This window comes from Bos mutus, chromosome 19 (assembly GCF_027580195.1).
Source record: "Bos mutus isolate GX-2022 chromosome 19, NWIPB_WYAK_1.1, whole genome shotgun sequence".
NCBI classification, from domain to species: Eukaryota; Metazoa; Chordata; class Mammalia; order Artiodactyla; family Bovidae; genus Bos; species Bos mutus.
The window spans coordinates 26,195,594-26,210,496 of NC_091635.1; the positions used below are offsets into that span (position 1 = coordinate 26,195,594).

Sequence of the window (14,903 nt, forward strand, 5' to 3'; positions counted from 1 at the left end):
AACTCTTGTGCAACTCCATTGCAGGCTGTCCATAGGATTTCCATCTGAGCTACTCCTCAGTGTTTGTGTGCATCTCCTGGATGCGAGTTCTGTAGGAAGCCATATATATATATATATATATATATATATAATACCATATAATAATAATATCAATATATTATAATATAATATCATAATATATAAAATATAGTATATAATATATTATCTATATTCTCATGTGTGTGTTTGTCCATGGACTGTAGCCAAGGCCTCTAGGTATAAATAAAAAATCTGTCCAGCAATAGGATTTCAAACAAATAATATGTAGTATGGGTTGCAATGCCAAAAAAATATATATATATACAAAATATAAATACACACATACATCCAAATTGTGTCTTACAGGCAGACTGTTTACCATCTGAGCTACCAGGAAGCCCTGTACCATATCATGTGTGTGTGTGTGTGTTTGTGTGTGTCGCACTCAGTCTCATCAACTCAACTCCATGGACTGTAGCCCACTCTCCTCTGTCCATGTTTCCAGGCAAGAATACTGTTGTGGGTTGCCATTTCTCCTCCAGGGGATCTTCTGACCCAAGGATAGAACTCATGTCTCCTGCATCTCCTGCACTGACAGACAGTGACTGAGCCACCTGGGAAGCCATATATATATATATATATATATATATAATACCATATATAATAATAATATATAATATATTATAATATAATATCATAATATATAAAAATATAGTATATAATATATTATCTATATTCTCTGTGTATATTTATATATTTTTATTAAAAATATATATAATATCATATATAATAATATATAATATATTATAATATAATATCACAATAATGATAAATTATATAATATATAATATATTATTTATATATTTTCTCTATATATTTATATTTTTATTTAAAATTATATATATATATATTATATTTATATAATATATAATATAATATATATTAAATATATATTATATTATATATTTATTATAGTATATTACATATATATTAATGACCTGTAAGATAAAGAAACAAGTGTGGAGGTCTGGGTCCCACTAGGTATAAATAATTCAAAAATATCTCTGGATATATGGCAGTTCCTCAAAAAATTATATATAGAATTATTATCATATGACCCATCAATTCCCCTTCTGAGTATATATATATATATATATATATATATATATAATATATTATAATATATTACAATGCAATATAATGTAATGTATGTATATATAATAATTATTATATGTTAATATATTGCTATATATTATATATATGTATATATAAATTTAGCCTTAGAAAGAAATGAAATTCTTGTTGCAGGAAGGAGGACCCCTTCTAGTCTCAAATGAACTGTCCACAGAGGCACACTTGCTGACAAAGCAAGAGACTTTACTGGGATGGGATGCCCAGGCAGAGAGCAGGAGGGTAAGGGAACCCAGGAAGATTGCTCTGCCGTGTGGCTCTCTGTCTCAGGTTTATGGCAAGGGGATAAGCTTCCAGGTTGTCTCTGGCCAATCATTCTGACTCAGGGTCCTTCCATCCTGGTGGCACACACATTGGTCAGCCAAGACAGATTCCAACCAGGAGGATTCTGGGAGGATGGTAGGACAATGTGGCATCTCTGCCGGGGTCCAGCCCTGGTGGATCCAGGGAATTCGAAGCGGGGACGGCATCAGCGAGGATCAGGAAACAACTGCTTAATTAAACTTTAATTAAGGATATAAAGAGTAATAGAATAAGGATAGCTCAGTGAGGAAATTCAGTGGAGAAAAGAGGCTGAAATAAGGATAGCTCAGTGAGGAAATTCAGTGGAAAAAAGAGGTTGAATAATTCAGCCAGAAGGTAAGAGAAAGAACAACATGGTGAGACCAAGTTTCGGTGAACAAGGCCCGCACTTTATTTTCCAAAGTAGTTTTTATACCATAAGTTATGCATAGAGGATAATGGGGGAAGGGGTAGAGTCTTGCAGTAAGCCAGGCTTTCTTCCTGCAAACTTATCATATGCAAAAGTTTAGGTGATTTGCATCATCTTCTGGCCCGGAGGCCTGTTAACATTTTAAGAAACTTATTTTTCTCTAAAGGTGATTATTCTAAAGTCAGGCGCCAGCCTCCAAAAAGCATTAGATAAAGTTGCATTCCTACAGAGCAAAGGTGTGGTGGGCTATAACAAGAAAAAGAATTAACTCAAGGGTCCCAGGTTACAAACATTAAAGCTACTATTTACACCAATTATATTAATCAATACACTGCCAGGGACACAGCAGGTAAGGGATATGGAGACTTAGCAGCAAACATTGGCCCAACAAGTGAAAAACCCTTCACCAATACAATTTCTAATCAATCTTTTAACTACTCAAAGGAATCTGTGTTTAGACAGTTTAGAACATCTCCTGTCTCTCACAGTTGGGAGCTCTGAACAATCACATGTTGCCGGAAAAAACCTATTCAGGCAGGCTAGAGGACTTCCAAGGGAGTTTGTAGGTTGAAACACTGTCACACCCAGGAATTATTAACTGGAGCTGTAAGCTAACTCTTTTTTCAGAGAGAGGTAGTGGGGGACAGCCCCCCGTAAAGTCAGAGGTGTAGGTGAAAGCACAAAGCAGAAAGTAGGCAGACTCTGGTTTTGGGGGTAGATGCTCGAGAATTTCCAGGGAGACTCCTGAGGCTTGATCCCGCCTTGCGTATGCCAAGCCTCCTTCCTCATGACCTTTGCCAGGGGCGGAGCTCGCTCCCCGCACATCTCCTGTTGACCTTTCCCAAATTTTTTCAGTTGGTGGTGGCTTGTTAATTTCATGTTCCTTCCAAAATCTCCTGTTGTAGAATAAATCATGCAAATGGTTACTACGGTGCCTGGCCAGGGTAGATGGTTTCAGTCCGTGTTTCTCCTAACATTATGACACCTGCTACAACGTGGAGGAATCTTGAATCTTCACTTTATGCTAAGTGAAATAAGTCAGACACAAAAGACAAATACTGTTTGATTCCACTTGTATGAGGCACTAGAGTAGTCAAATCCATACATACAGAAAGTGAAACGCGGGTTCCAAGAGGGAGAGCTGGAGAGGAATCGAGAAGAGAACTGATAGTTGAGGAACCCTGGGAAAACTAGGAACTCGGCACCACCAGGTGGGCTGCAAATAGGGAATTTTGGTGAAAGTCTGTATAAGGAGCAGTTGAGATTTTTAATCTCTGAATTTCCAGTCCCACAGGTGAAAGATTTGTTGAAGAGACTGAACCTGAGAGACTCCTCTACTTCCAGTTGGATTGCCAAGGGCTTTCAGAATCTGCGGTGGGGATTAATTGAACGTCTGCTTATTAAAAAACAGGATCACTAATTCCCTTCCTCCTCCCTGTCCTAGTCCCAAAATGATAGCATTAGTGTGTTTATTCTAGGCCGGAGATCTCAGAATTTTTCTATGGAGAAACTAAATGAACTGAGGAATGTAGGGGATAGTGATCCACAGATACAGACATTTGGAAGTTCCCAAATGAAAAAACTGCTCAGCATTGGGTTTCTCACAAGGAAGTTCACCAGTCAGCAAGCCCTACCCAAGAACACAGAGTTTCCAGTAGCCTTTATCCTATGGAGTTAATTGGTGAATGCTCTCAACACAAGAATCCCAAACCAAAAGAAACAGCAGAAGAAAGGACTTTAAGGGAAAAATAAACACTTCCTGGAGAAGAAGAATACCTCAGTTCAGTTCAATTCGGTCGCTCAGTCATGTCCGACTCTTTGCGAACCCATGAACCGCAGCACGCCAGGCCTCCCTGTCCATCACCAACTCCCAGAGTCTACCCAAACCCATGTCCATCGAGTCGGTGATGCCATCCAGCCATCTCATCCTCTGTCGTCCCCTTCTCCTCCCGCCCCCAATCCCTCCCAGCATCAGGGTCTTTTCAAATGAGTCAGCTCTTCACATGAGGTGGCCAAAGTATTGGAGTTTCAGCTTCAATATCATTCCTTCCAATGAACACCCAGGACTGATCTCCTTTAGGATGGACTGGTTGGATCTCCTTGCAGTCTAAAGGACTCTCAAGAGTCTTCTCCAACACCACAGTTCAAAAGCATCAATTCTTCGGTGCTCAGCCTTCTTTACAGTCCACCTCTCACATCCATACATGACCCCTGGAAAAACCATAGCCTTGATTTTATTTTATTTTTTATTTTTTCTGCTTATCTGTATACTTCTTTTATTTTATTTTATTTTTAACTTTACAATATTGTATTGGTTTTGCCATATATCAACATGAATCTGTCACAGGTATACACGTGTTCCCCATCCTGAACCCTCCTCCCTCCTCCCTCCCCATACCATCCCTCTGGGTCATCCCAGTGCACCAGCTCCAAGCATCCAGTATCATGCATCGAACCTGGACTGGCGACTTGTTTCATATATGATATTATACATGTTTCAATGCCATTCTCCCAAATCATCCCACCCTCTCCCTCTCCCACAGAGTCCAAAAGACTGTTCTATACATCAGTGTCTCTTTTGCTGTCTCGTATACAGGGTTATTGTTACCATCTTTCTAAATTCCATATATATGTGTTAGTATACTGTATTGGTGTTTTTCTTTCTGGCTTACTTCACTCTGTATAATAGGCTCCAGTTTCATCCACCTCATTAGAACTGATTCAAATGTATTCTTTTTAATGGCTGGGTAATATTCCATTGTGTATATGTACCACAGCTTTCTTATCCATTCATCTGCTGATGGACATCTAGGTTGCTTCCATGTCCTGGCTATTATAAGCAGTGCTGCGATGAACACTGGGGTACACGTGTCTCTTTCAGTTCTGGTTTCCTCAGTGTGTATGCCCAGCAGTGGAATTGCTGGGTCATAAGGCAGTTCTATTTCCAGTTTTTTAAGGAATCTCCACACTGTTCTCCATAGTGGCTGTACTAGTTTGCATTCCCACCAACAGTGTAAGAGGCATACCCTTGATTTTAAAGAAACAAGACACTAACCAGTATCCATAAAACTAGAACAGGATGTAATAACAAAGGACCAATTGGAACCATGAGAAAACTAAAATCAAAAAGCTAACATTGTCAGATAATATGAGTAAATCTCCTAGAAAGTATGATAAAAAGACAAATGAGTCGGGCGGGGGGCAGGGCGGGGGGTGGTGAGACAAAGGAACAGTAAGAGAGAAAAGATAATTTCCCCAGTGAGCAAATGAAAGAGAACAAAGTATCAAAGAAATAATAAAATTTGGTACTTCCCTGGTGGTCCAGCTGTTAAGACTCCAGGCTCACAATGCAGGAGGCCCAGGTCATGGAACTGGATTCCACATGATGCAACTACCGTATCCTGCAATGAAGATTGAAGATCAGACCTGGCACAGCCAAATAAATAAACAAATAAAAAGAAATATTAAAAAACAAAAATTTTAAAATAATAATAACATTTAATATTAAGTCTCTAGATTGAAAGGAATCACCAAGTACATCATTGAAAAACTTCAGAACATCAGGAACAAAGATTCTAAGATTTTTATAGACAGAAAGCATTCACATGTAGAAATAAGAACACCATCAAATCTACCAAGAGATGCTAGAAGACAGTTATTTGCAAACTTCTGAAAAAAAAATTCTCAATAATAATTTTATTCTCAAACTATCTCTCAAGTGTTTAGGTAAAATAAATATATTTTCAAACACACCAGGACTTTTTGCCTCCCATATATTCTTTCTTAGGAAGCTCCTGGGGGTTATTTTTGACCATACAAAGAAGGAAACTAAGAAAAGGAAAACAGTACCCAGGAGACAAAGAATCCAGCCTAGAGGAGAAGGATTAGGAATTTGCAAGGCACCCCAAGCTGGATGGCAGGTCTAAACAGCCTGAAACAGAAGGATACAGGCTGTCAGAACTTCCTTGAAAAATTAATTTGGTAGGTTTGGCCAAGCGTGTAATTGCACCCTGAGACTGTTGAAGTTCAAATTGTTCAACAGGCACGAAGAAAAATACACAAGTGAGATAATGAGGTAATTTTCTTCAGAAAAGTTTTCAAGAAAGAAAATGCTATCACAGTATATATAACTGACAAAGAGTCAATAGTATTTACATGATCATGATAAAATGTGAACACGATTTAATACAAAATTTTTAACTAATTTTAACAAATAGGAAATAAAGGGGTATCAGAAAGCAAACCCTTAGCTGCCAGGACTGAAATTTATAACTTATCATGGAGTGGCCATCATGGTCAACAAAAGAGTCCAAAATGCAGTACTTGGATGCAATCTCAAAAACGACAGAATGATCTCTGTTCATTTCCAAGGCAAACCATTCAATATCACAGTAATCCAAGTCTATGCCCCAACCAGTAATGCTGAAGAAGCTGAAGTTGAACGGTTCTATGAAGACCTACAAGACCTTTTAGAACTAACACCCAAAAATAGATGTCCTTTTCATTATAGGGGATTGGAATGCAAAAGTAGGAAGTCAAGAAACACCTGGAGTAACAGGCAAATTTGGCCTTGGAATACGGAATGAAGCAGGGCAAAGACTGATAGAGTTTTGCCAAGAAAATGCACTGGTCATAACAAACACCCTCTTCCAACAACACGAGAGAAGACTCTATACATGGACATCACCAGATGGTCAACACCGAAATCAGATTGATTATATTCTTTGCAGCCAAAGATGGAGAAGCTCCATACAGTCAGCAAAAACAAGACCAGGAGCTGACTGTGGCTCAGACCATGAACTCCTTATTGCCAAATTCAGACTTAAATTGAAGAAAGTAGGGAAATCCACTAGACCATTCAGGTATGACCTAAATCAAATCCCTTATGATTATACAGTGGAAGTGAGAAATAGATTTAAGGGCCTAGATCTGATAGAGTGCCTGATGAACTATGGAATGAGGTTCATGACATTGTATAGGAGACAGGGATCAAGACCATCCCCATGGAAAATAAATGCAAAAAAGCAGAATAGCTGTCTGGGGAGGCCTTACAAATAGCTGTGAAAAGAAGACAAGTGAAAAGCAAAGGAGAAAAGGAAAGATATAAACATCTGAATGCAGAGTTGCAAAGAATAGCAAGAAGAGATAAGAAAGCCTTCCTCAGCGATCAATGCAAAGAAATAGAGGAAAACAACAGAATGGGAAAGACTAGGGATCTCTTCAAGAAAATCAGAGATACCAAAGGAACATTTCATGCAAAGATGGGCTCAATAAAGGACAGAAATGGTATGGACCTAACAGAAGCAGAAGATATTAAGAAGAGATAGCAAGAATATACAGAAGAACTGTACAAAAAAGATCTTCACGACCCAGATAATCACGATGGTGTGATCACTCACCTAGAGCCAGACATCCTGGAATGTGAAGTCAAGTGCGCCTTAGAAAGCATCACTATGAACAAAGCTAGTGGAGGTGATGGAATTCCAGATGAGCTATTCCAAATCCTGAAAGGCTGTGAAAGTGCTGCACTCAATATGCCAGCAAATTTGGAAAACTCAGCAGTGGCCACAGGACTGGAAAAGGTCAGTTTTCATTCCAATCCCAAAGAAAGGCAATGCCAAAGAATGCTCAAACTACCGCACAATTGCATTCATCTCACACGTTAGTAAAGTAATGCTCAAAATTCTCCAAGCCAGGCTTCAGCAATATGTGAACTGTGAACTTCCTGATGTTCAAGCTGATTTTAGAAAAGGCAGAGGAACCAGAGATCAAATTGCCAACATCCGCTGGATCATGGAAAAAGCAAGAGAGTTCCAGAAAAACATCTATTTCTGCTTTATTGACTATGCCAAAGCCTTTGACTGTGTGGATCACAATAAGCTGTGGAAAATTCTGAAAGAGATGGGAATACCAGACCACCTGGTCTGCCTCTTGAGAAATTTGTGTGCAGGTCAGGAAGCAACATTTAGAACTGGACATGGAACAACAGACTGGTTCCAAATAGGAAAAGGAGTTCATCAAGGCTGTATATTGTCACCCTGTTTATTTAACTTATATGCAGAGTACATCATGAGAAACGCTGGACTGGAAGAAACACAAGCTGGAATCAAGATTGCCAGGAGAAATATCAATAACCTCAGATATGCAGATGACACCACCCTTATGGCAGAAAGTGAAGAGGAACTAAAAAGCCTCTTGATGAAGGTGAAAGTGGAGAGTGAAAAAGTTGGCTTAAAGCTCAACATTCAGAAAACGAAGATCATGGCATCCGGTCCCATCACTTCATGGCAAATAGATGGGGAAACAGTGTCAGACTTTATTTTTCTGGGCTCCAAAATCACTGCAGATGGTGACTGCAGCCATGAAATGAAAAGACACTTACTCCTTGGAAGCAAAGTTATGACCAACCTAGATAGCATATTGAAAAGCAGAGACATTACTTTGCCAACAAAGGTCCGTCTAGTCAAGGCTATGGTTTTTCCTGTGGTCATGTATGGATGTGAGAGTTGGACTGTGAAGAAGGCTGAGCACTGAAGAATTGATGCTTTTGAACTGTGGTGTTGGAGAAGACTTTTGAGAGTCCCTTGGACTGCAAGGAGATCCAACCAGTCCATTCTGAACGAGATCAGCCCAGGGATTTCTTTGGAGGGAATGATGCTGAAGCTGAAACTCCAGTACTTTGGTCACCTCATGCGAAGAGTTGGCTCATTGGAAAAGACTCTGATGCTGGGAGGGATTGGGGGCAAGAGGAGAAGGGGACGACAGAGGATGAGATGGCTGGATGGCATCACTGACTCGATGGACATGAGTCTCAGTGAACTTCGGGAGTTGGTGATGGACAGGGAGGTCTGGCGTGCTGCGATTCACGGGGTCGCAAAGAGTGAGACACGACTGAGCGACTGATCTGATCTGATGCTCTCTTCTTACAGTGGTTTCTTCATAGAGGAAAAAAAAAAGTACGGTCATGATACATTCGCTTTTATACCCAAACACCCCTCCAATTCTGGGGTAATACCTCATGTTGTCAGACTTAGTGAGATAAGACCATCATCTCCCCTTCATTGAAAAAGGAAATGGCAACCCACTCCAGTGTTCTTTCCTGTAGAATCCCATGGACAGAGGAGCCTGGCGGGCTACAGTCCATGGGGTTGCAAGGAGTTGGACATGGCTGAGCAATTAACACACACTTCTCCCATTCATGGAGGAAAACGACAAACGTGTCAGACCAGGGCTCAGCCAATCAAATGCTTCCACTTGGCATTGTCAAACTTGAGAAACTGTTGTGGAGATGTCGGTGCAGCTGGAACAATATCCACAGCACAGTGACGAATGTCTAGGGTTGGTGGTACCAGCAGCAGACACTTCTAGGTATAGGACTGAGCTGGATTTCTAAATTGTATCTAGAAAAAGTGGGTAGGTCTTTTTATTTTTTATTTTATTGGAGTATAGTTGATTTACAATGTTGTGTTAATTTCTGCTGTGCAGCAAAGTGAATCAGTTATACATTCTTTTCCCATATAGATTATTACAGAGTATTATTACAGAGAACTGAATAAGTTCCCTATGTGGTGGGTCTTTTTAAAAGCTATCTCTTTCTTCAGCAATAAAATGCTCTTGCTCTAAATGGCTAGGTGCAAATGTGTGAACTTCCATTAGATTGAAAGTGAAACCCTTTACCATAGATTGGGACTCGAACCCAGTCAAAACCCTGCTTGGGACTTGAACCCAGACAAGATTATGGTATCTCGTTTCAGGGCCTAATAAAGCTCAGGTTCTTGATGTCTCATCACAGAAAGAATTTGATGAGAGACAAAGTGATAGGTAAGAAATGGATTTATTCAGATTCAGAGAGAAACACACTCCACAGACAGAGGGAGGGCCATCGCAGAAGGCAGGTGTGGCCATGATATGTGGTGTAGTTGGTTTTTATAGGCTGGGTAATTTTGTATGCTAATGAGTGGGAGGATTATTCCAACTATTTTGGGGAAGGTTCCAGGATTTGGGCCACTGCCCATTCCTTGGTCTTCTAACAGTGTCTTGGAACTGTCATGGCACCTCTGGGTGTGTCATTTCACTTCTGATCGAGGATCAAGGACTAGACTTGTCTGCCATCTTGGTCCCATTTGATTCTAATCAGTTTATGTTGTGTCCGTAGGCTATGTCATTCTCTCAAAAGTTGTGTCCTTCTTCCTGTTAGAAAAGTTCAGGAAAGTTGTTTGTAAAAGTTGTTACAAAGGTCCTGTTACCAAAGTTCCCTGAGGACAGCTGCCCTCTTTCATCCTTTAATTCACCGCAGACTGGTGTGTAGTAAGCCCTCAACTATATATGTTATACCAACATCTTTATCTTTATTCTGTCACACATCATATCGATAAATTGTAATCACAGCTCTCAGATCTAAGAATTTCCTCAGGGGCTTTGTCTTAATTGAAGACCTGTGGAATCCTCCAGGGATTTATCCTCATTGTTTGGAATATGAGAGTAACTAGTTCATCTGGACAAGAATCCCTTGGGAGTTCTTATCTTCCTCGTCTAGTCATCCTGGGGCTGGGAGTGAAGTATTTAATGGAAGTAAAATGGTAAAGCAGGAAGGGGGCACCCGGATTTGAACCGGGGACCTCTTGATCTGCAGTCAAATGCTCTACCCCTGAGCTATACCCCCAGAGCCTATGTGAAGTGTCTTCCTTGTCTACTTATGGTGACTCAATACAAACAGTTTCCACCCACTGTAGAATTCCTGCAAGCTTTGTATTCCAAAGCTCCACTCCCTTTGTATCTGTAATCTGGTTTGGCTTTTTTCTTGGCCACCAATAAAAGGGGTGGGAGCACTTGAAAACTGACACGCTGGAAACTAGCTGAAAAGGAAAGTGATATAGCATTGGTAGAGAAAGCTTCCACAAACACCATATTACTGTGTCATGATCCTCAGCTCCAGATATCACCCTGTTCATCCCCTGCCTCGTGAGGAGTTGAGGGTGGGAAGGAGGAGGAAAACATCAGTTCTTTTGGATGGGATGATCCAGAAAAATCAGAAACTCCTCAGGACAACCAACAATCCCTGTGGCCACGTTGCCTGCTCTGTTCTTGATGGATACAGTAGGTAGCTTCTGACCTGGGCCCTCCTGATGCCTGGGAAAGGGTTTCTGAGGGCTTAAGTAGTGTGCTTCCTCCTTACATAGGGGAGGCCAGAGGCTTCTCCTCTCAAGTCTGGCAATCTATTTACACAGAGTTTAAGGGCACTTTCCCCTCCCACCTCCTCCACAGGGTAGAGAAGCTGAGGGTGGAGAAACTAGCTTTCCCCCTCCCCCAGTCTCAGGGATGAAACAGCACACTGAGGCACTTACACAAAAGTTTTATTATAAAATAACACTGAGAGTTCATATACACATCTGTTTTAGAAATTCAGGTGGAGGAGCATGAAGAGAAGAGCTGCTGTTAAAAGAGAGGGAACCTGGTGATCTCTCCAAAGACAGATGGGCAGTGGCGAAGGGCTGGAGTGTTCCGGCGATAGCCAAACCGACCATTGAACCCCTGGATTGCTTTCAGATTGGTATTATAGTGGTCATGCCCGGTCACTTGCTGGAGAGAATGCCCTTGGGGGACAGAGAGAGAGGCCTGAGCCTATATTCAGCCCTTTCTTGTTTTCCCTACTCCCATTGGGCTGGCATAGGAGGCTCACTCAGTTATAGTCACTGTGCTCCCACGTCCCTGCTGAACCCTGAGTCCTAAAGAGCCAAGGGTGGATGAGGTGGAAGAGACAGATGGAATCCTGGAAACCAATCCTCATACTAGGGATAGCATGCAGAGGGAGCATGGATGATATGTGCTGGGAGAAGAAGGGCCAGAAGCTTCTGGGCTCGGCTGAACTTGCCTTGCACCCTGGAGAACTGAGAAGATTTCACCCTTGTATCTGACCCATCTGTAGAAAACAGATGAGCTCAATTTGGCCAATGGTGCGAGGGATCATGTGACTAGGTGGGGTAGGAGGAGGGCTTACCCTGCCAGAAAAACAGCTCTCAACGCTCACTTTTCCTACTGCTGCTAAATTGGGCCTGGAGAGTGAGGAGGACACAGTCTGCTCTGGGAGCAATGAGAACACAGGCTTCCCTTGGAAATAGTGTAATTTGAATCTCAGCTCAGCCCTTCTTGGTGTTGGTGGTGGTGTAATTGCTAAGTCATGTCTGACTCTTGCGACCCCATAGACTATAGCCTGCCAGGCTCCTCTGTCCATGGGATTTCCCAGGCGAAAATACTGGAGTGGTTTGCCATTTCCTCCTCCAGGGGATCTTCCCAAAGCAGGGATTGAACCCATGTCTCCTGTATCGGCAGGCAGATTCTTTACCACTGAGCCACCATGGAACTCCAACCTTTCTTAACAAATCATTTTAATTCTCTAAAACTCAATTTCCCTGGCTGTAACTTGAGGATATTCTGAGGATAAAAAACACCTGATATACAGTGGGTGCTCAATAACTAACTATCAGGGAGCACTGTAACACAATCTGCTCATGCATGAGAAGAAAACTGGAGGATGCAGTCAGTCGCTGGGTCTCTTTCCCTTCCAGGTCTCTTTAGGACCCAGTTTCTCTCACTGTGGAAGGCACACCACTCTTCCCAGGTGAGATCATGATGAGATTCGAAAGGGAGGTGGCACTTGCCTGCCCCTGCCCAGTTTCTCCTGTTGAGGTATCTCTGTCCTTGCCCGAAGATGTGGAAATAATCCACTATCCAACCATCCCTTCCTGTACCGCCATGATCCTGAGAGTGAGAGAGAAAATGCAGAAGACTGTCAGCCATGATGCCGATAAAAGCACAGTCCAACCCCTGCCTCCTGTCTTGTTGGGGGAGGGAGAGGTCACAGCCCAGGGGTAAAAGGGCCAGACAGATTAAATATACTTAGTGACCTATTGCCTTTCAGTGAGATGCGTTGTAGTTTGGTAGTTATAGGCTCAGTGCCAGAGAAAGTGAAAGTGTTAGTCGCTCAGTCCTATCCAACTCTTTGGGAACCCATAGCCTGTAGCCTGGAGAAGGAAATGGCAACCCACTCCAGTACTCTTGCCTGGAAAATCCCATGGACGGAGGAGCCTGGTAGGCTGCAGTCCATGGAGTTGCGAAGAGTTGGACACAACTGAGAGACTTCCCTTTCACTTTTCACTTTCATGCATTGGAGAAGGAAATGGCAACCCACTCCAGTGTTATTGCCTGGAGAATCCCAGGGACGGGGGAGCCTGGTAGGCTGCCGTCTATGGGGTCACACAGAGTCAGACACGACTGAAGTGATGCAGGCAGAGGCAGCAGCCTGTAGGCTGCCAGACTCCTCTATCCATGAAATTCTCCAGGCAAGAGTACTGGAGGTGGGTAGCCATTCCCTTCTCCAGGGGTCTTCCCAACCCAGGGATTGAACCCAGGTCTCCCACATCACAGGCAGATTCTTTACTGTCTGAAACATCAGGGAAAACTGGTTCTAATTCCAGTTCTGCCCCTAACAAGACCTTAGGTCAAAGACACAGCTTTTTTGGAGCTCAGTTTCCTCAACAGTACTTTGAGGTTGAAGTGAGACATAAACTGACCTCAAATAAAGGGTCTGGCAAATTTCAGTAAACACGATCTTCATTTAAATGAAAATACCACCTACCACAAACGGTGGTTGTGACGACTAAAGAAAACTTACAAAATGGAACATAGAAAGTTTCAAAAGTGTGTACATCATATTATTTTTCAACTTTTAAGTTCTGGAGTTTTCCCCCATTTTCTGTTTCCTTGTGTTATAAATATTACATGAGTAGCCAGCGAACACACCCAAATATGGAACACACCGATGTGAGTCCGTGTGCCTGTACCGAACGAACGCACATGAGCACACAACCACCCGGGACCACTGAAACTCCAAGACGTGTTCACAGAATAACCCGCATTCAGTCCTCCTCTCCCCGTATCACTGATATGTATTAATAGTCACAAATACTGGAAGCAAAAGGGTTGAAAAAAATTGGAGCCGTCAGCCTGTAATAGCCTCAGAATCTTTGATCCCTGTAAGGGGGATGTGCAACTGAGTAGAAGCGAGGGCTGGGTAAGTTGGGAGGTTTCCTTTCAGTCTGTTCAAAGAAGGTCGCATTACGTCACCGGACCGAGGGCACCTCGCCTAGTGGGCCTCGGGGGGTCGGGCTTTGAGAATCTGCGGCGTGAGATCACCCCAAAGGGTGAATCCGTGACGCCAAAAAGGACAACGAACCCGATTTCTTTGGCAGAGGCTCGCAGAGATCTGAAATGAGATCATTCTCAAATTCAGGCATGGAAGGTGAGCTCAGTAAGTTCGTGCTCAACACCTGTCTCCTGCCTCCAGCAATTTTGGAGTTTCATCCAGAAAGCTGAGAGGGTGCAAATCCGGCAGCCTCCGTGGTGGTGAGGGCGCTGGCATGAGACGCCCGGATCTGGGAAGTCAGCCCGCCACCTGGGCCAAGCTCTGCGGACGCAGATAGCCGGGTCCTACGCGGGGCTCGGGTACCTGATCAGTCTTCCGCAGGATGGGCGGAACCACGCGGCTCCGGAAGTACCGGCGGGAGTGGCAGTCCTGCTGCGCGTTGTAGGGCGGAATCGCCGACCAGAGCTTGGGCCTCAGGTGCTCGTAGGAGCGGGCCATGGTGCTCACCGCCACCCCATCCAGAATGAACCCCTTCTCCCGCCGCAGAGGACACGCGCAAAGGTGCGCCATTCAGACCAACGCAGCCTCCGAGGGCTTTTCTGGCAGAAGCGGAGTGTCCTAGGTGGAGGCTCCCCGGCGCATTGTGACGTGGAATTAAACATCACGTAGGCGTCACAGTAGGGGACACAAACCCGATTGTCCCCATCCTACGGGTTAGCCTCACAGGGATGTGGGGTAGTTGCTTGCATGGTCCCGAGGTGAGGGATGTCTAGGAGGGAACTATGCAAGAGGATTCAGAGATTGAAGAGAAGGGGGATGACTGAATGTGGCTGTGAGCGC

The 14,903-nt window shown here is 43.0% G+C and overlaps 1 protein-coding gene and 1 non-coding gene across 2 annotated transcripts; both read right to left on the reverse strand.

Moving 5' to 3' along the window:
• Positions 1 to 10,511: 10,511 nt before the first annotated feature.
• On the reverse strand, positions 10,512 to 10,583 carry TRNAC-GCA (transfer RNA cysteine (anticodon GCA)). Its single transcript has one exon. It is a non-coding gene; the product is annotated as a tRNA-Cys (tRNA).
• Positions 10,584 to 11,353: 770 nt separating this feature from the next.
• Positions 11,354 to 14,685, reverse strand: SPMAP1 (sperm microtubule associated protein 1). The gene is made up of 2 exons (XM_070388812.1): positions 14,427 to 14,685; positions 11,354 to 12,679 (listed from the first exon to the last, which is right to left on the reverse strand). The coding sequence occupies exons 1-2, from the start codon at positions 14,631 to 14,633 to the stop codon at positions 12,428 to 12,430; spliced, it is 459 nt and encodes a 152-aa protein (XP_070244913.1). The 5' UTR covers positions 14,634 to 14,685; the 3' UTR covers positions 11,354 to 12,427.
• Positions 14,686 to 14,903: the final 218 nt, after the last annotated feature.